Raw genomic sequence first — 20,126 nt, 5'->3', positions numbered from 1 at the left:
AATACACAGAGAACGCACCCAAGCCCACTTTACACACAGAGGCTTATAGCGGACAATGGTGTCCAGGACAGGTTCTCCTTAAATGGCCAGAGTGCCCTGGCACCATTTGATAGGAGGATGACTGAATCCCCTGCGGCCAACCGGTTGGCTGCAAAGGATTCAAAATATGTCCCGCCCCGCGGCGAGACAGCTGAGTGCCTCGCCCCCGAGGGGTACAAACGGCACACGTGGTAGCGCGCGAACCTCTTTCAACAGCACCCCTGGGATGTGCCCTACTTTGCAGGTCCACAGGAGTGCTGAGAACAAGAATTTTTCTGTTCACGTTCATAGGGATGCTGGGGACGCCGCCTGGCCGAACAGTAGTTGAGCCAGAAAGGATCTCTCCGCCTGCAGGGAGCTGCGAGCAGGGCAGCAGCCTCGGCCACGCTGCCTGCTGTGGCAGGGTCTCCCACTGGATAGCTGGAGAGGTAAGTGCCTTACACATTTGCTATTTGCTATAAAATGTTTTGAATCCTGGACCAGATCCAATTTCAGGTTTTCTGTATCACCCAGTTTCACTGATGAAAGTATATCCTCTCCAGCCTAGGGGAGCTTTAATGAATCAGGCCCTATAGGTGAATTGCAGACATGTTCCACAGTTGTCAACATCAGTATACCCGCCCCGCAAAATATTGTTGAAGTGAGTGTACATACAAAAGAGGTAGCAGCAATAAAGGTAAAAAAGGTGAAAACAGTATTTTATTAAAAAAACAAAAAACAAAAGACAATTCCTTAAATTACACAAAGGGAGCTAAGACTGGTAATTAGTTACATTGATCAAAACAATAAAGAGGCAAAGAAAATAGCAGTTTTTTTGCCAAATATGTGTATGGTGTTGTGATTAATAAAAAAAAAAAAGTTATTACAGGGGGTACTTTAAGATATTCATGCATATCTTAGAGTGAATTAACATTCAGTATTGATCCAAACCCCATATATCCTGGAGGGGTATATTTGGATTATTCACTAGAAAAAAAACTCCATTACTTAAAAAAAAAGGCTCTATTTTTGTACTACCTGTTTCTCACATTCCCTTGAGGAAGCCAATGAAGGCAAAACGTGTCGGGATCTATGAGATATATGACTAAATATTATTTTATCCTCCTGCAATCAAGGGATAAATAATTTACTATGAACTATGTATAGAGTTTTTTTGTGTAGTGATTAGTTTAAATATACCCTTCCAGGATATATGGAGTTTGGACAGAAACTAAATGTTAATTCACTCTATGATATGCATGCATATCTTGGCGTACTCTCTGTAAATACTTTTCTTTAATCACAACACCATAAATATTTGTAAAAAAAAAAAAAAAAAAAAAAGCCCTACCATCCTCTTTGCCTCCTTATTGTTTTAATCAGTATATGTTTCTTTAGGGCTAGGCATCTCTACTAACAGGGAAAAGGGACAATGTGAATAACAAGTGAATAACATAAAAAAGGACCCTGCATATATAAAAGTCTGGTGTATACATATTGAATTATTTCTTCTCCCATTGATCACAGAACTTCCTCTGAGAATGCCTTTATCTTCCTCCCCAAAAGGTTTCATCCATTGTGTATCATGCAGGGTCATCTGCATTTAGATTAAAAAGTCTATCTATATATGATACACTCATGCAGATCCTGGTAACAATGAAGAGGCCTTGGCCTTCTAGGCACATATTGCCTTAAAGAGCACACTCACATACAACTGTCTCTCACTTTGCAAGCTGTCAGAACAATACAATGTGCTAGTGAGAATGCTTTCCTGTCTCCTAAAATGCTCTTCTGAAATAGACCTTGAAAGACATAAGGCAATTAATCATTGCATCTTTAATTGTGAGCATTCTTCAGTTGTCACAAAATGGCAGTTTACAGTAGTGGAACAGAAGACAATGCATGTTCAATTAATTTTTTTTATCAGTAGTTTTGTATGAAAGGAATAACATATTGGTATATTAAAATGAACATATATAGTAATACAACTGCTAATGTTTATAAATGCAGACAAGGGACATTCATATTCACATAATCATAACAAATATTATCATGGATTTGCAATTGTACATATACAATCCTCTATTTTCCAAATACCCTTTAAAACTGATGAATTAACATTTGAATCAACATTTCACCCTTTTTGGAATATACAATTTTACTGAATATTACCCTTATAACTAGATATTGTTGTACAACAGATTCCAATAAAGTTTCTAACTAATGTATTTCATGTATTAATTATTACATCACATTGTGTTAAAATACCATTAATGGACCCCTGATCTTTTTTCCTGATGTACAGTGGTGTGTGTGACAGCTGCTGTGCATGCTGCTGGAGTTTCACTATTTACAGCTTGAATGTTTAGCTGGCTGCCTAAGAAAATTCTGGACAAAATACTGATTGAGAGTCATTAGCGAACCCTGTTACTTGCAAACTCAAATCTATTTTTACAGAAGACCTTATCAAAACTTTCCAGCCAGCTGCAAATATCTAGGAAATCCACTTATGGTTTGTATATGTTTGTTCTCAGTGATCCAATAAATGCTCCAGTAAGCTAATATTCCAAATGAGGGACAACATTTCCTATTGATGATATATAAGTAAGTGTAAATATAGTTTATACATCAACTACCATAATCTTTTCTATGATTTTCAAGCATTGATAAATAAGCAAAACATTTTTCAGTAACTATAAAACTCCGGGCCCACCAGAGGAATTAAATTTTTGGACCCACCAGTGCCAAGGTTTACCTGCCTTAGGTTTGGGGCCCACCAGCTGTATGGTATGGGGCCCAACTGCCTTACCAGTCAAATTTTTTTACCAAAAACTGAATTTCTACACAACAACATTGCCTTTATTGTTAACGCCAAAACATGATAGTTATGTTTTTTTTTTTTTTTTTCCACCAAAAAATATATTGTCATATTGTCATAGAAGAATAGCATGTTTGTTTCTTAAAAATAATCCTCAATTTTTACAGGCTGCATAAGACCCATCTTTACCAAAGATATACACATTACATCTTTTCAATATATATTCATTTCTCAGTTTATATCCCCTTAAAAAGAAATATTACATAGCTATATTACAATATTTGTTATGTAGAAAACAGTTTCTTTTTTATTAGTCTGAAAACAAAAAGCAATGCTCAAGCAACAACTCAATTTAAAAAGCAAGGAGGGTCAATGAAGGGTCAATAAATTGCTGTATCCAATTGGCAAAGTGAATACGTTTGAAAACGTCTAAATGGAAAAAGGGAATAAAAAAGAGAGGCAGAAAAGGACAGAGGAAGACATAGCCAGGAAGGAAATTGAGGAAGGTACAAAAAGGAAAACCAGGGGGAGACTAGTGCTAACTGTATGAAGTATAGATGTCACAGATCAGCAGCAAGCTGATCTGGTACTTGTTGTTCACCAGATATATGTCAGATCAGCATCAGTTTGTCTCCTTACCTTGCTTCAGGCTGCTCTGTCCAGGCCTTGGAGGTAGAGCCATCACCAGACCTTTCCAGCTGATTTATCTGCACCTGCTCATCCAGTCCCCGCCCAGCCTGCCTGTTAGCCTCACTATATAAGCCGTTCAGACTGACACTCCTTGCCTTTGCAATAAGTGCGTTTACCTGAGGCTCCAGCTTGTGTCTGTTTCTAAGTGCTGAATCCCTGGTTCTGACCTTGGCTTGTTTGACTTCGATTGTTTGCCGTCTGCCCTGACTTGGTCCTGCTCTGGTTTTCAAGATCGCCTATCGATTTGGTGCTATGCTTCGGTTCCATCTGCAGTCAGCTGCCGTCTGCATGGTTGTGTCTGAGGGCCGCAACCTGGGCGCCGTCCACGGCAAAGTCTACCACTTCTTGCAGGGTGCTCTGGTGAACACCGGGTGGTTCTGCACCTCTGCTCAAACCTCCGCTAAATGTGCAGATTGCACAGAGGGTCCACTTCCCCATACTCGTCCACTTCCTTCATACTCGTGGCAAATCTTTGACAATAGGTATGCAAGAAGAGTACCAGTTGAAGGTTAAAATTAAGAATCTTAGAGTTGTAAAAGATAAGACCCATGTAAGGGGCTAGGTGCGGTAAGTGTCAGAAAAAAGCTCCTCCTATTGTGTGTTACTGCCCTGAAGAACTTTTCAGGGCAGGGTCCTCTCCTCCCCCTATCATTTGTAACCCATATTTATGTACAGCCCTGCATAATATGTTGGTGCTATAAAAATCATGTTTATTAACAATAATAATAATAATAACAACAACAATAATAACGGTTGGAGGATAAATTGTAACATCACTCAAAACATTATGAAATCTATTGTAGAAATAAAAAAAAATCGAATAAAAGAAGCTAAATATGGGAAAATGTAGTAACATCAACATTTACATCAGAACAAAATAAAGTAAAGGATCCTTATACCAAAATAGTCTTCGGTGACAGATAAATGGGCATCACTGACATCTTGTTAAACATGTCCGTTGCACCATACACAAAATAGTTCTTATGTCACATGTTGTCTAGGATGCCAGCAGAAGGGATCCTTTAAAGCTTTAATGCTATACATGTTCTGTGGACATCATCATGAATTGCAGGAAGTCAGTTCCCCTTAAGAGTTACAATATATGCCTCTAGTTTTATCTGTTTATTTTTACCTCTTTCATCTTTGAATGAAGAGGCAAATAAAAGAGCACAGGACTGTCCAGATCAATCATACACTTCCTTCAAATCATCTTTCATAATCACCTATGTACGTTCATTAGAAGATGGAATGTGGAATTGTCTTTTTTTCAACATATGGTTTTTACAGTCTTTTGCTTTGGGTTTCTACAATATTCCACTGCCGTATTGCCCAGGTATTGTTATGGTATTCCTTTGCTGATCTTGCCCAGGTGTCTACTGAAGCACAGTGTTTTCCGGTATTTCAAATAACTTGTGAAAGAGTTTTAGGCTCTTGATTTTTCCTATGAAACCATTTCATTTTATCTGGTTTAAGAAAGGGGACACCCAGGGGGACAAGAAATATACAACTCTGGAGCAATGTTTTGGTTTTGAAATTCCAGCCTTTGAATATTCTGTACTCCAGCAGTCAGCTGCAGCATGAGCAATCCGGATGGTTTAACTTCTGTTGGCTACTGTGTTACTCATGTTTTGGCAATACCTTCAACATTACTTTTGTCACCTCTCAAATTTTGCAATTGTAAATTTGTGGGTAAGCAGACATCAACTGAAAAATCTATTTGAATGGCATAACATCAATGTAGATCAAATTTTAATAGATCCATGATATCAGCTCTGGGAAACCACTGGAAAATGCCAATGTCTGAAGACTGCAAGTCGTTTCACAAAAAACTTGTTTATTCATTTCAACCTTAGAAGGTGAGAAACCACCAGTGTCTTTCAAATATAGTGCTGGCTGAACAGAGGTTGGCGTTAGTTGGGGCAAGCTGGTTAATATTGTTATGCCTGTAAAGAGGAATTGAGAAAATAGTAAATAATACATTTCCAGTCAGGTCTTGCTCTTTTCCAGCATTGAGAATGGTGAGGGTGGTGCGAGTTGAAGTAGACTATTCAAAACTGGATATGCTCCTTTGTAAAACAGACTACAGGGCCCCCCAAGCTGAATGCTAAGTGAAAGCTAAGCTAAGTGAAAAGAAGCCCCATAGGTTGTGGCAATATATTGACAAGTCAATGGCACATATCATAACTTTATTGGTATCAGTGGCCATGATAATACCATCTGCACTGATATCAGTGGTTCTACTGCATAAATAAACCCCCCTTTTTTCTTAAACCCTCTCACTACTGCCCCCTGATTCTATAGACCAGATCAAGCTAATTCGCTAGGCATTACCCACACAGCATCAGTACAAGAGTCACCTAATACAAACTATTTATTGTTTGGCGATACAATTACTGAGTGTCTGTACAGGCTTTAACTTATGTTGTAAATGTAAATCAAAAGCAGCAAAGAAGAAAAATGAAGCCACAAATTCTACCTGACCTTCCTAGAGTTAATATTTGTTGTCTTGTTATTGTTGTTTGTCCTTTTATTCAGCATTATGTCATGCCAAGAGCCGGTTAGAATTGTGAGAAAGGTGTGCAGAGATCAAAGGGTTACGTGAGAAGGACTGAGAGATCACAATCACATTTGCCAGTTAATAGAAAAAACACTTGTGGTGTAGTTGAGAAGTCATTTTCTCTTACAAGATAGTATTTTAGAAGGTATGGGTTAGGGGGCTGAAGTACGGAATGCTTGAAGTTGAGTGAAAGGTAATTTTTGACCTCTCGTTGTGCTGTGTGGTGCGCTGTGCTGTTTGTCACGACAGAATAGCCAGAAAATTAAGGTAATAAATCATTTCTGCACTCTTGCCCCTTCTCTATTCTATTTCTGTTGGAGAAAATTCAACCATGGTTTTAAGGTTTGTTTTGCCTTCCTCTGGATCAACTATGTCTACTTCTCCCACAGTCCTCCTATACTCTTTAATATACTTCCTGAAATCTAATTCAGGAAAATGAAAATAAATAAACAAGACTTTCTAAACATTGTTTACTTTTTCATGAAAACAGAGAACTGATAGTTCATCTTGATTAACTACAATAAAGTGTTCTTTTTATGTGGCTCAACAGGTATTTATCATAAGTGGGTGCTGTATGTTCAGTCCAATTTTTGTCACACAGAAAATCTTAATATTCTGTATTTAAAAATAATATAAGTTATATTAAATGATGGATAAAATATGGACGGTTGCCTTTAGACTTTTTAGACCATGAAGCTAAATGCTTGCAAATGTCCTCTTGCTATGTGTCTGCCCTACTTTACAGCATCTGCTAGGCAGAGTTCCAAATTCAAACCCTGTATAAATCATTTTGACATGTGGCAACGTTAACATTCAGCGAGTGCTTTGACAGGTATTATCTACTTGATGCTCGTCTTGGTAGGTGTAGTCATTTTTTATAGAGAATATTCTGCATTCATTATTAATGCAGTGCTGCGAAATAAGATGCCGTCTAAGCTCAGAAGGAAACATTTAGGATAAGTCAAAATAATAAAAAACTGCCATTGCAAATAGTGTTGTGAAATATGTAATGTTTGGTTTAAATAATTACAATTCATTTTTTAAAATCATTGATTATTTTCAAGAAGCAATTGTAAATACATTAAAGTGACTCATTCCTTTGCTTATGCAGTGCAAAATAAAAGAGTCACCTAACTCCTCCCTTCCCTAGCAGCACACTTACCTCTCCTTGTTCCTTTGCCAAGCCATTTGATCGTTACCACAGGAAAGCCCTGTGTTAGTTCCATACAACCCACTCAAGCCTACACAAGGCTATGGAGTCTTTCCCCACCCTCATGTTACAGCTTTGGGCTAGATATGAGGATTTGGAGCTGTCATTCAAAAGAGGGCTAGCCAGTCACATGTTCTCCTTCACTCCCAACAGTCGAACAGTACAGCCCAAGAGCAAGGAAACATAAATATATGCTGCTGAAAGTTGTAGTGTTGTTTAAACAGGCTAATTTTCAGTTTCAGCAAAACCCCAAAAATGTTTTGGCTTTACATATACTTTAAAATTTATAAATGTCAATGCTTAATTCCCATGGCTTTTTTTTTCCAATATTTTGAGATACAATGAAATTTTACTGGATCTAGTGACTAATTAGTAGCTGTTATGGTATCACATATATATACCAGACTCAGATAATTATTTGTTAGCTTTCAAGATAAATATATACTGTATGTACAACACAGTCCTTGTTTTACCAACAAACTTTTATTATGTGAGGATTACCTTAGAAATCCAAGTCACACAGAGAACATCAATTCTAATTTCTCATATTGTAAAAACTAGTTGCCTAAAATTATGGTATTTAATATCAAGAATACATGTCTATAGATATAAAACAACGGATGAAGCCTGTAAGCATTGACATTAAATGAGCTGTGGCAGTATAATGATTGTGATGATGATTTAAGCAAGAAATCCCTGTCTAAAGAATTTAGACTTTGCATAGTGAAATACTTGGACTACTCGAACTAGGTTCCCTTTACTGGGTTTTGGGGCATATGCAGATTTTTTTTACTTTTGTTTTAAAGAGAAATCAACAGCATTTTAAAGTAACAATCTGTATTTGGTAATTAGGCAACTTTAGTCCAAATCTATTGTGGGTTGTTTTCAGCACTAATTTGAACAGATATATTTTATGCCAACCATAAACGTGTGCTTTGTGTTATTCATTGGCACTGTCTTTAAGCAAACCAACCTGTGTTTCAAATAGTAACCCAGGAAGATAAGAGTTACACATGTAAAATGTATAGCTAGTTACAGTGATATAGAAAGTAAAGAGTAGATAAAAATTTATCTTGGACTTATCATTCCTACCTCCCCAGTGCCTACGTAGGGAAAGGGAAATGGAAACAATCTCAGTTTAAGACTATAGCTTAGAATATTAGTGTGGAAGAAATAAAGAGTGAGTTAAACAAAAGATATTCAATTGAACAAAAGATCAATCAATTGATGAAATAAAAAGAATCAGAAATAAAAGACTTTTCGTTACATTTGCATAATAGTACAGCATATTGTATAATAGTATGTAGGAAACACCAAACATGGAAAAAACCTCCAAATCCCTAGTCCCAGCCCCAAATCAAAATTTTCCAGTAAGCTCAGACAACATGTGGATTAAACTCTCCTGCCACATTTCAAGCCAGAAGCACTGTAGATAAAATGGTGTATGGAACATGACATACAAACAAAACTTAGCACTGTAGCTGAGGAACGTCCCTGCTCCTGATAAGCATAGCACATACATATTTCTATAAAACCTTTAAGATGTATAGGAATACTATTTGTTTCCTGGTTATGCAGAAGATTTAGATCATTGCCTTAATTAACAACATTATTGGCATAATGTGTTAACATTCCAGGTCACACAACTGCTTTTTTATAATTAAATCCATTTGACTTTTTTTGAATTCAGAATAAATTGTTTTTCCCTTCATTGCATTAGGGGGAAAACACACTAAAATGTCTCAATTAAATACCTAACCTTTAGCTAATATATTTTCAAACATCAATTTAAATTAGCTTATGTAAATTTTCATGCCATTCAAAACTGGGATAATCCACCAAGGGAATTGAAGTTTAGAAAAATGTTTTATTTTTTAGCTGGCAGGCTATAAAATATATTCTGCAATGTTTATATACACATATCAAAGTCTGAGTTTTGGAAAAAAAAACTTCAAAGAAAATGTTTGTTTAAAAAATCATATACTATACCTATTTATAAATGCCACTGTGGAGTGAATGGCAAAATGTAAAGTAAAGGTAAGTATGTGCTCCTGAATGGGGACATCTTAGGTTGCTTTAAATTGAACCTATTTTTTGAAGGCAAGCATTCTGTCAAAGATCAAAAGTCATAGACATCAACATTTTGTAGATTAGCCTGTGTAATGCCATCTCCCTGTCTTCCCCTTAACCCCCTTCTACTTATTAAAGATAATAGCAACCATCTTGTGATCTCCAACTCTTAGATTGTCACTGCTGCAAGAAGCTTTTATGGGGAATTGCCAGTAACACAAAATTTTCTTTAAAGCCTTGTAAGGGTTTCTGTTGTGAACTTTCATATGGGAACATAATATCATACTTAAATCAGCTGAAACTGGAAGAGGAACAAGCAGTTAATTAGGATCCAATCTGTTATGCAGAAGTGCTTTTTTATAACAAGAGAAATGACCACTGCCCCTCTTGTTTGGCTAGCTAGGTTCTAGGGGGCTTGGTATTGCCAGGAGAGAAGAACATATGCTTGTTGCAAATGTTTCTAATTTTCATATCAGCCAGGTTTACTTAAGAGAGGGCTGGTTTTAATGTTCATGAGGACCTATGCTACTTTAGTTGATTTAATTTAACAAATCAACTAAATCAACAAGACCTACAGCTTTAAGGCATTCAAAGCATGTTATGTAAATTATTTGTGTAATAAATTATTACAAATGATTCCTTCACTTGCAGCTCATTGTCTCCATACTATGTAACAGATTCTTAAATCAATTTGTGAAAGCAGAAAGTGTCTGATTTAAAAGAAAATTGACAAATTACTTGGGACAAAAGTATTTAATTGATCAAATTATTGGGATGCTAGTGGGTGGAATTCCAATGTAAACAAATCCCCTATAGACCTAAAAATATTGCTTTTTTCTGTTTGACAGAATGTAAAAATTGTTTTTCCTAAATATATTTAAATTTATTTTCTCTCTTCTTTTCCCTGCAGTTTTGATGACAATACCATGTTCTGGAGCTTTTTTTATTTAACTTGAAAAGTTTGTGGACATAGACTACGATAAAAATTCAAAGCAAGTCAGATACTTAACAAACTGTTGCTTTAAAGCTGCGTACACACTTCCAATTTTTATCGTTCAAAATGAACGACGAACGAACGACGAACGATCGATTGGGCAAAAATCGTTAGTAAAAAAAGTAACCAACGACGCCGACGAACGAGGAAAGTCGTTGGAAACGAACGACCGGACCGGCGGATCGGATTGGACGACGATCGTTGACGATCGTTCGTGTACGATCGTTCGTTGATCGTCCATGGTCTGAGCATGCGTGATGAACGAACGTTCGTTCACTTCCTGTCGTGCACGTCACTCCCTCTATCGCTCAAAACGATCGTATCTACTGTGTGTACAATATCTACGAACGATCGTGTCGTTATCTGTATGTGCAGGATCGGTGCTATACGATCATTCGTAGATATCGTGCAGGATCGTTCGTCGTTCGTTTAACAACGATAATAATTGGAAGTGTGTACGTAGCTTTAGTCATTAAAACTTTAATTGGATTTCAAAAACAATGTCGCTCATCCATTGTTTCTGTATTTGTCAGGGCTAGGTAGCCAGAAATACAAATCCTTTTGCAGGTAAAATTTAAGATTGTTTAGAGTATGATGGTGGGTGGTATGGGCAGGAGTGCAGAGAGAAGGACAGCAGTATTTTGTGCAAGACAGGTTTGTAGAGAGTATGACATTGGAATGTGTGTGCAACAATATAGTGTAGAGGGTATAATGGGGAGCGGTTTGTGTTAGGAGAGGCATTGAGGGGCCAGGGGCAGTTAGTGATAAAATGACTACAAAATATAATCATTACCATACGATTAAATTAAAGTGGTAGAGAAGGTTAGTCCATAATGCATTTGGTATCCATTCACAAAACTAACTAATCGTAATGCAGCAGAAATTTATAGATGTGCTTCTCACACAAAAGAGAAATGGAGGTAAAATTCAGTGTACAGAAACAGTACGTGCTAAAAATAAAGCAGGTTATTCTGGGATAGGGTGTGGCATGGGGTAGGCCTGTACATATTTAATCTAAAAGTAACATTCACATTAATCTATTAAACACATGATCTGTAGAATGTCTGTATACACAGTATGTGTTACTTTTTACAAATTTAGCAAGGCTTTAGTATGTCTGCACAATTTATAATTCAGCTAGATAAAAGCATTGTAGAGATTGCATGAACATTTACATTAAGATTTTATTTGTAACCTTTAACTGTTTATATGTGATTTAGTAACCCTTTGAGACATTTGATTTCCTTTTTATGCAATATGCCAAGTTTATGGCAAAAATGAAGCAAAGAATAAAAAAAGTCCTTTTGGCCACAACACATAATAAGGCGATCAGGTAATTCATTCTCTTGCCTGTGTAAGAAAAATGAAGAATCTGATTGATAGCTGCTGGCATCAGTTTGATATTTTTTATCCAGTTTTCATAAACCAGCCCAAGCAACCGTCTGTGAAATTCAGGTGCATTAGGGGAATTGCATTTATTTCAGTATCTGTTGTGAAACATCTTTTCTGCATTATATAGGCTCTACTGGAACGTTATATATCAAGAGTCGTGGTACATTCTATATAAAGCATACAGGTTTAAAACCTTTAAAAAAATGTTACATAAAGGTTGTTTGCACCATAAATAAGTAAAATGGATTACAAAATAGGTTCTTTTTTGCTATTGGTAAAAAAAATTTTTAATCAGATTTGTTTACAGCATTGCATTTTATTTTTCTATAATATAAGTGGTACACTTTTTTCTACTACCCAGTTTAAAATACCTATATTTCCACAAGTAAAAAAGGGCTATGGTTCTTATACAAGCAGTGTTATGGGTGCTCATACAATCTCATATAATTTTACAAAGAATGCAATCTGTAATAAGTGATACATTTCTAAACAAATAAAACAAAAGTAAAATAAAATTTACCTGTTCAAGAATTGTTATTGATTTCCTTCTAGATATTAGAAACCGCACTCTGCTAGACAATGTCTTACAAGGACAAAACAATATGAAGTGCTTTATTTGACTATATTGATATTAGTTTGCTTGGTCTGTCAACTCACTACATTTATAATAATAAAAAAAGGCCTTACTGCTGCTACAAGGGAAAGTCCTATCTAGGGACACATTTTGTCTACTACCCAGAATAAATACAAATATTTCTGCACGTAAATAGGGGGGAGGTTCACTGCTATGGGTTTGCTGATCCTGGGGGTTTTAGAATTTCGGAATTTTAGGTTTTGGAACATCAATTAGGAGTTTTTCTTGATTTTCTTTTAAAACCATAGTGCATTAAATGGCCTTTGAATTATGTTTAGTAGGAATGAAAGTGACAATAAGGGGGACTTTTGGTTAACCTGGCCCCATTTCTTTGTGCTTAGTAACTAGCTTTAGATAAGCTTAGTAAGGCTTTAGATGGCTTTCAGTTTAATGAAATTTGACTTTAGTTAAATTATTAGGGTTATCTATGTAAAAAGCAGACATTATTTCTATAGGTTGTGGTTGTTGGGGTGGTATCCCACATACAACATGGTTAAGGATTTCCCCTCATAGGGCCTGATTTATTAAAGCTCTCTAAGGCTGGAGAGTATACACTTTCATTAGTAAAGCTGGGTGATCCAGCAAACCTTCAATGAATTTCTTCATTTGCCTTTTGCTAGCAAATATTTTGAATCCTTGAACAGATCCAATCCAGGTTTGCTTGATCACTGAGATTCACTGATGAAAGTGTATTCTCTCCAGCCTTGTAGAAGTTTAATAAATCAGGTGCATAGTGTAGTATAGAAAATTTCTTTTTTATGTTTAATTTTTTTAAACAGACAAATGTGATTTTAAGTGAAACATTACAATTAATAAGTCATATTTATTATTACAAGATAAGCACTCATTGCAATTGTATTGGAGATCTGTGTTAGATTGTGATCTAAAATAAACCTAAAGTACCAGGAGATCAAAATAAACACATTTCAGTCAAAAGACCCGTCTGTTGCTGGGAATGATCTTCCATGAAAATTCCGGTGGCGGCAGAACAAAACAGTGCTGTACATGCCATTCGGGTCTATGTTCTGTTCCATAGAAAAATACAGTGGTCATGCCTACTTGGCTGTTCATTTATCCACCAGGACAGAATAGTGAATGACATCAAAGGACAGCTGAACAGATGCTACATTTTCACCAGGGACTTGGGTGGATAACAATCGAATGTCTTGTGCAACAAATGTGCAACAAAAATCTAGTGGGTGTACGTAGTATAAACTTACCCATGGGGACAAACCTCTCCTTTTCTTGCAAGTGCAAGTTTGCTGCTTTGCAAGCAGTGTTATAGATGCACATGCAAAATAATATAATGGTGCATACAAAGAAATGCATTGTGTAGTAAATGATAATAAACTAAACAAAAGTAAGATCAAATTTACTTATTAAAGAACTGTTATTGTTTTCCATCTAAATATTAGAAACAGCACTCTGCTAGACAATGTCTTACAAAGACGAAGCAATATGAAGTGCTTCACTTGACTGATAAAGATAAGATCTTTGTTTATTAACAGATGGTTACCCAAAGGAGGAAATGATTTACAGATGGAGGAAAAACTCAGTGGAAGCTGCAAATCAGAAATCTTGGAGACTTTACCAGTTTGACTTTATGGGTCTTAGGAACACAACAGAGAGTGTCAAAACATCGGCAGGTAAGAATCAATTTTTCCACTAACCAATATAATCCTGTTTTCTCTGATTTATTATACAAAACCATGTGTCATGAAAAATCAATTTACATAAACCATAAATTGTTTTCTTTTTCTTTTTTTAAGCCTACATAGTGTATTTCATCTGATTGAAACTGGTGTGTTTTCATTTTAAATGTCAGATTATTTATTACTCACATGTTATTGTAATAAGAGAAGTGTGTTTTTTCATGCTTTGTGCACAACAGTGGTTTTCTATAAAATTTATTGCAGTGTCTGGATAAATGCAGCTCATCGTTTGACTAATATAAAGCCAGCAGACTACAAATAAGGACATTGTCAACTAAATAGTAAAAGCCGTTATGGAATGGATTTATTAACAATTCAAATAGTAATTATTTCAGTGAAAGTGCTTGCTAAATTGTTATGTCCAAATTAAACAACAATTGCAATATAGGATAGATGCAATTTATAAATCACCAGGAGTTGCTCAAATAGTGGAATCCAACTAAAGATGGGCAAATGTACTTTCAATTGGGTACGCTCCTATTTAGTGAAAGTAATTGGAACCACAAGGCAGAAGGAGTGTGTCTAGTGTGTACCCTAGTAACCATCCAAAAGCTAGTGTGTTGGTGACCACCATTACATACTGTATAATAGTGTAAAAAAGCACATTACAGCACATATACATTTATGGAGACGTTTTTAGTGCAGTTTCCAGTATCTTTGCCCATGTCTACTTATGTCCTAGACTCGAAAAATTAAAACCAAAGAGTCATTACCTTTTATTCAAAATGTACCCATTTTTCATTGAAATCAATTAGAAAATGCATGGTTCAACTTTTACTCATAATTTCCAATTTTGTCCTGCCCAAAGACTTCAATGTTGATAATCTTAGGCAATCTGCGGACCTGCAAAAGAGACTTGCAGTAAGGGCCATTTTAGAACCGTGTTCTTTTGTGGACTCAACTATGCTACCGACCTCTCCTTTTCTAGAGAATATTTGGAACCATGTTGATACTGAACACAGCAAGGTTCCTAAAAACAACAAGCCACTTCTGGCCACATACTGTTACTATTTAAAGATATTGAAAGTAAACGTGAATAACTGGTACCTACAGTGCAGTTTGTCATTCCAGTGCCTAGCATTCTATATACCCAGTTTTGGGTATTTATAAATTGTGACAGAGACAAAAAAGGTATTATCTGTAAAAATCTGTATTTAGTAGGATGGTGATTAGAGACATGGTGTTATTAAAAGACCTAAACGCATAATCTATTGATTGCATTCTTTGTTTTTAGATCTTGTTGTTACATTGATTTCAATTGTTTATCTGTAGAAGATTTTTGAACACTTTTTTTACTTGAGCACATGCCAGTTTTTGTATTCCAAAATTGACTTTATGTTTGCAATACGTTAGAACAAAGAAAAAAGAGTTTCTAGGTGAAAAGAACACAACCTGTGTGGGGAAAAAAAATAAAAATGCCATTTTTTGTGAATGTTAAAATTTTAATCTATGTAAAACCTGTCTAGATGTTTATTTGGTGTTTCTTTTTACTCTATTTACCTTTGGATATAAAGTGACCGTGTCACTGTAATAAACATCCTAAAACAAGCTATATCTGTAAAAGAAGTTCACAGGACAACTGGCACTTCTAGTATTGGTAATCTCTTGGGTCTTCTACAGCTTTCACCGGTTATTTCTGCTGATCTCCATGTCACCACTGACTCATGTTATATTATTAAGGTCAGCAGGAACTGAGAGCTGTTGGGAAAATAGGAGATTGATACTCCTAAAAGTATTTGTTTCCCTCAAGTCTTTACATGAGGACTTTTTACAAATTAATTAAGGATCACTAAGTATATATATATATATATATATATATATATATATATATATATACATACATATATATATATTATTATTCTGAGATGTCAATATAGCAATATCATATTTTAGCCATAGAGATTTATTCTTCATTTTATTATAAGTCATAAAAGTCATATCTTTATGCCCCTGGACCAACTTATGTATTCAGAATTGATGGTTTACAGCATAGATACACACATTTATTCAGAATTCCATACAGCTGCTTGAGGCTTGGAGGGCACTTTAAAGATTGGGAAAATAATGCACACACAGCTGATGGTACTAAATTCACATTTCATAGTTGATTCTTTTTAAAGGGAAATCTTGAAAAAAGACACAATAATAAAAAATAAGTGTTTGTAGACTGCTCCAAATTAAAATACCAGTATTACTGCTAAGAATAGACAGGAGGGCTTAAATATAACTGGTATAGTAGTCTACTGGTCCACATGATTTGCATGAGTGAATAATCATGAATGAACATGATTTCCATGAATAAATAATCACCAGGAAGTATTGTTTGTGATTGCCTTACAAAAGTCAGCAAGTACAGTACACAACATAACACTAAAATAAAGCAAATGCATTTTCGAACAGTGTCAAGGAAAAATGTATGTACCGGTATTTCCTAACAATGTCAGCTATTAAGTTTTTCTGACAATCGTAAGAGAACAGACAGACACCAATTCTGATAGAACTGCTGTTCTGATTTATTCGGAAAAACATAGCGTTATTTATACAAAGTAAAGTAGGTGGTACAAAAGTAAATAAAGGTTTAAAGTGATAAGTGACTATTCAGAAATCCTGAGCGATTGATGTTCCTAAACAATGTATGGCCTTAATATCCTGGGAATCTCTTCACGTCTCCCCAGGTGACCATAAAAGCAGATTATTTGGTATATATCCCATGGATAGTTCTTCTACAAAATGGAGTCAATGATAAGTCCTATGATATGATATGATAGTCTTTACTTTATCATTCCCATCTTTTGGTCATTATACTGACCATACAGACACCTACTTTAGGCATGCCACCTGTTGTGGATGCCCTGCCCAGGGCAAAACCATTCAACATCTGGAGGTCAGAGAACAAGGTGGGTATCTTGTTCTTATATACATAATTGGAGTCCCTCTCTAGTCCTCAAATCTCTATTCCCTAAACAAGTCATCATGATTTAACCAGGATAACCGTCCATGATAAATCCCAGTCATACTGTTTGGTTACCTGGAATCTGTGTTTGTCTAAAAAAGAGTACTCTGGACCCATCTCATCCCAGCCCCCCACCACTAGTAAACAACACATATACATAATATACACGTTTCATGCTTGATTCTCCAAATCACTTCCTTGCAGTGAGAGACGTGTATCCAGGCGTGTCTGCTGTGATATATCAGATGTCAGTTTTGAACTTGGTAGGGGACCTGGGTTCCAAGGTTCATCTGGTGTTTCTTTTCAACAGTGTTTATTTTTATCATCACCCATTCTCCTAGTTTAGGTTTTTGGGAATCAGTAATTGCATTTGGATCTGGAATAGAATCAAACACGTATTTATGCACCTTATTTAAACATTTCTGCAAAGAGGCCACATTACCTGCCATATCAGAATAGAATGCTTTCAGCTGTTGGGGAAAGTACAGTCCTGTTCTAGGGCCCATCCCAAAAAGCTGTTGTTTATATTGAATACAATACAATAGGCAGACATTCAACCCAAGGTTTCTAAACTTCAGCAACAATTTCCCTGGGTTTCGGCACCAAATGTCAAGGAAAAATGAATGTATTTTTTAAAAACTTCAGTTATTAGGTTATTATTACGATCGTAAGTGAACAGACCCATATACCAGTTCTGTTTTAATTGCTGTTCTGATTAATTCAGAAAAACATAGTGTTATTTTTGCAAAGTAAAGTAGGTGGTACAAAAGTAATTAAATGTTTGAAGTGATAAGTGAATATTTAGGAATTCTTAGCTATTGATGTTCCTAAACAATGTATGGCCCTAATATCCTGGGAATCTCTTCACGTCTCCCCAGGTGACCATAAAAGCAGATTATTTGGTATATATCCCATGGATAGTTCTTCTACAAAATGGAGTCAATGATAAGTCCTATGATATGATATGATAGTCTTTATCATTCCCCTCTTTTGGTCATTATACTGACCATACCCCCCCCACACACACACACACACAATAAAGCAGATTATTTGGTATATATCCCATGGATAGTTCTTCTACAAAATGGAGTCAATGATAAGTCCTATGATATGATATGATAGTCTTTACTTTATCATTCCCCTCTTTTGGTCATTATACTGACCATACCCCCCCCCCCCACACACACACACAATAAAGCAGATTACTTGTGATATTTCCAATGGATAGTTCTTCAACTAATTGGAGTCTTTGATAAGTCTTATGATATGATATGATAGTCTTTTCCTTACCAAACAGAATGCTACATGTTCTTTAAATAATGATTTATACACAAAGAGTCTTATCTTTCTGTTCACCATCATTAATAAAAGTGGCCAAAAAAACTTTTGATTTCAAGGTTAGGTTTATTATTGTACAGTGTTTACTCACTTATCACCATTGTAAAAAGTCTTTTATAAATGTGATACTGTATGGGAGGTTTTTGTGGTAAAAGAGAACAAATGTTATTCATGAAAGTAGAACCAATATCATATAAACCAGAAAATTTGTAGAAAGAAAAGGAATGTATTCCACGTTCATATGTTCTCTGCTACTTATGATCCCTGTCAGTACATCTGATTTGCCCTTCATAAATTCACAAAAGCACCCAAACTTACATTTGCCCCATGTCTTTGTCTCATTAAAGGTCCAATAGAGGAGCTGGTATTAGGCTTTTTAGGCTAGTCACTTTTCTGAACCAAGCAGCTAACCAACTGAAACCTGAGCATTACACCTCTATGCAGACTTCTAGGCAGGGAAAAGCTTGTGATCCATGTGTTAGATCATTAGGACTACCTGATTGCATGTAAATGCACATTCCAGCAAGCAAGGAGCCTATCATTCAAACCAGTGATGGCCTAGTATTTAGTGTGTGTATTTCCACTGACATTTCCCAGGACTGTTCCACAAATGCTGATCAATCATTTAAAACATTTTCTGCATGTTTTGTGTGGTTGAAGAATGTATAAAGGCTATTGAATGATGAGAATGTTCAATTTATGAATTTTGTTGCTTCAGAATACAGTAAACTCCTGTTATCTGGAACCCAAGCAACCAACACTCTCAGGCAACAGGCATGTAGCCTGGCCAAAAAACCCAACAAAAAAATTGTTTAATTTTGGCACACCATGCAATCACCTAGCTAACGTTTTATGTGTAGCTTCCATGTGTTCTCAGCACCCCAAAACCTTCATATTTAGGACCTCTACTGCTTTCCCAGCTAGTCACAGTCATTGGGTTTGGACTTTCTTTTTTACTGCTGTCATTATACTGCCCTGTGCTTTTGTGGAACATTCTGAGTATACAGAACAGGTATTTTTACCTGAATGTAGGTGGGTTTTTAACTGGTTATATTCTATATATAGTGTATTGCATTGCTTTTGTGCCTTTATTGATATGAGGTTAAAAATGGAGTTTATTATTGACCTATTAGTTAGACCTATTTTTGATAGTAACGCTCAAACAACCAGAAACTAAATACTTTTCGAATCTACCAATCCCTGTATGCCAGATAAAGGGGAGTTTATGGCATTTGTATATAGATAATTTTATGATTCCAGAGGATCACAAATCATCATATTTATATCTTTATTTGGGAGAAGCAAAGTAGAATTTAAGTTCCACTTTTTAAAAATGTTCTATCAGACAGGTCAGTATTTCAGTAAGGGACAGACAATGTCCCTTCTTCAATAATCCATCTTTGCTCTTTGAAACTGTCAAAAAGCAGCCAGGATACCCAACAATCCTGGCTTCCCCTGCGACTACTGGGACTGAATTATCCCCCATGCACCCGGGCGGACGTTACTTCATCCCTGATCAGGCAATTAGGATAGCAAGAGGAAGTGAATAAGTAAAAAATGATGGCAACATCCTTTGACAGAACGGGACAGGTAAGGGATTTTTTTATAGTTATAAAAAGGAAAAACATTACATTTATGACAATAATTAGCTACTACTTGCATATATATAATATATATCAGTGTTCTCCCCAGAAATTTTTTTCAGCCGGGTGGTAGGAAGCTGTAACCGGGTGGTAAAAA

The 20,126-nt window shown here is 35.9% G+C and overlaps 1 protein-coding gene across 1 annotated transcript in view; it reads left to right on the top strand.

Annotated features, from left to right (window-relative positions):
- Positions 1 to 20,126, top strand: part of GABRG3 (gamma-aminobutyric acid type A receptor subunit gamma3) — a 253,015-nt gene that overhangs the window by 208,393 nt on the left and 24,496 nt on the right. The window contains exon 6 of the mRNA XM_072412880.1: positions 13,892 to 14,029. Coding sequence (XP_072268981.1) covers positions 13,892 to 14,029 — 138 coding nt within the window. The remainder of the gene's footprint in view (positions 1 to 13,891; positions 14,030 to 20,126) is intronic.

The sequence above is a fragment of the Pyxicephalus adspersus genome, chromosome 1, assembly GCF_032062135.1.
Source record: "Pyxicephalus adspersus chromosome 1, UCB_Pads_2.0, whole genome shotgun sequence".
NCBI lineage: Eukaryota > Metazoa > Chordata > Amphibia > Anura > Pyxicephalidae > Pyxicephalus > Pyxicephalus adspersus.
The sequence above is the reverse complement of the archived record's forward strand: the minus strand, read 5'-3'. Positions and strand labels throughout refer to the sequence as shown.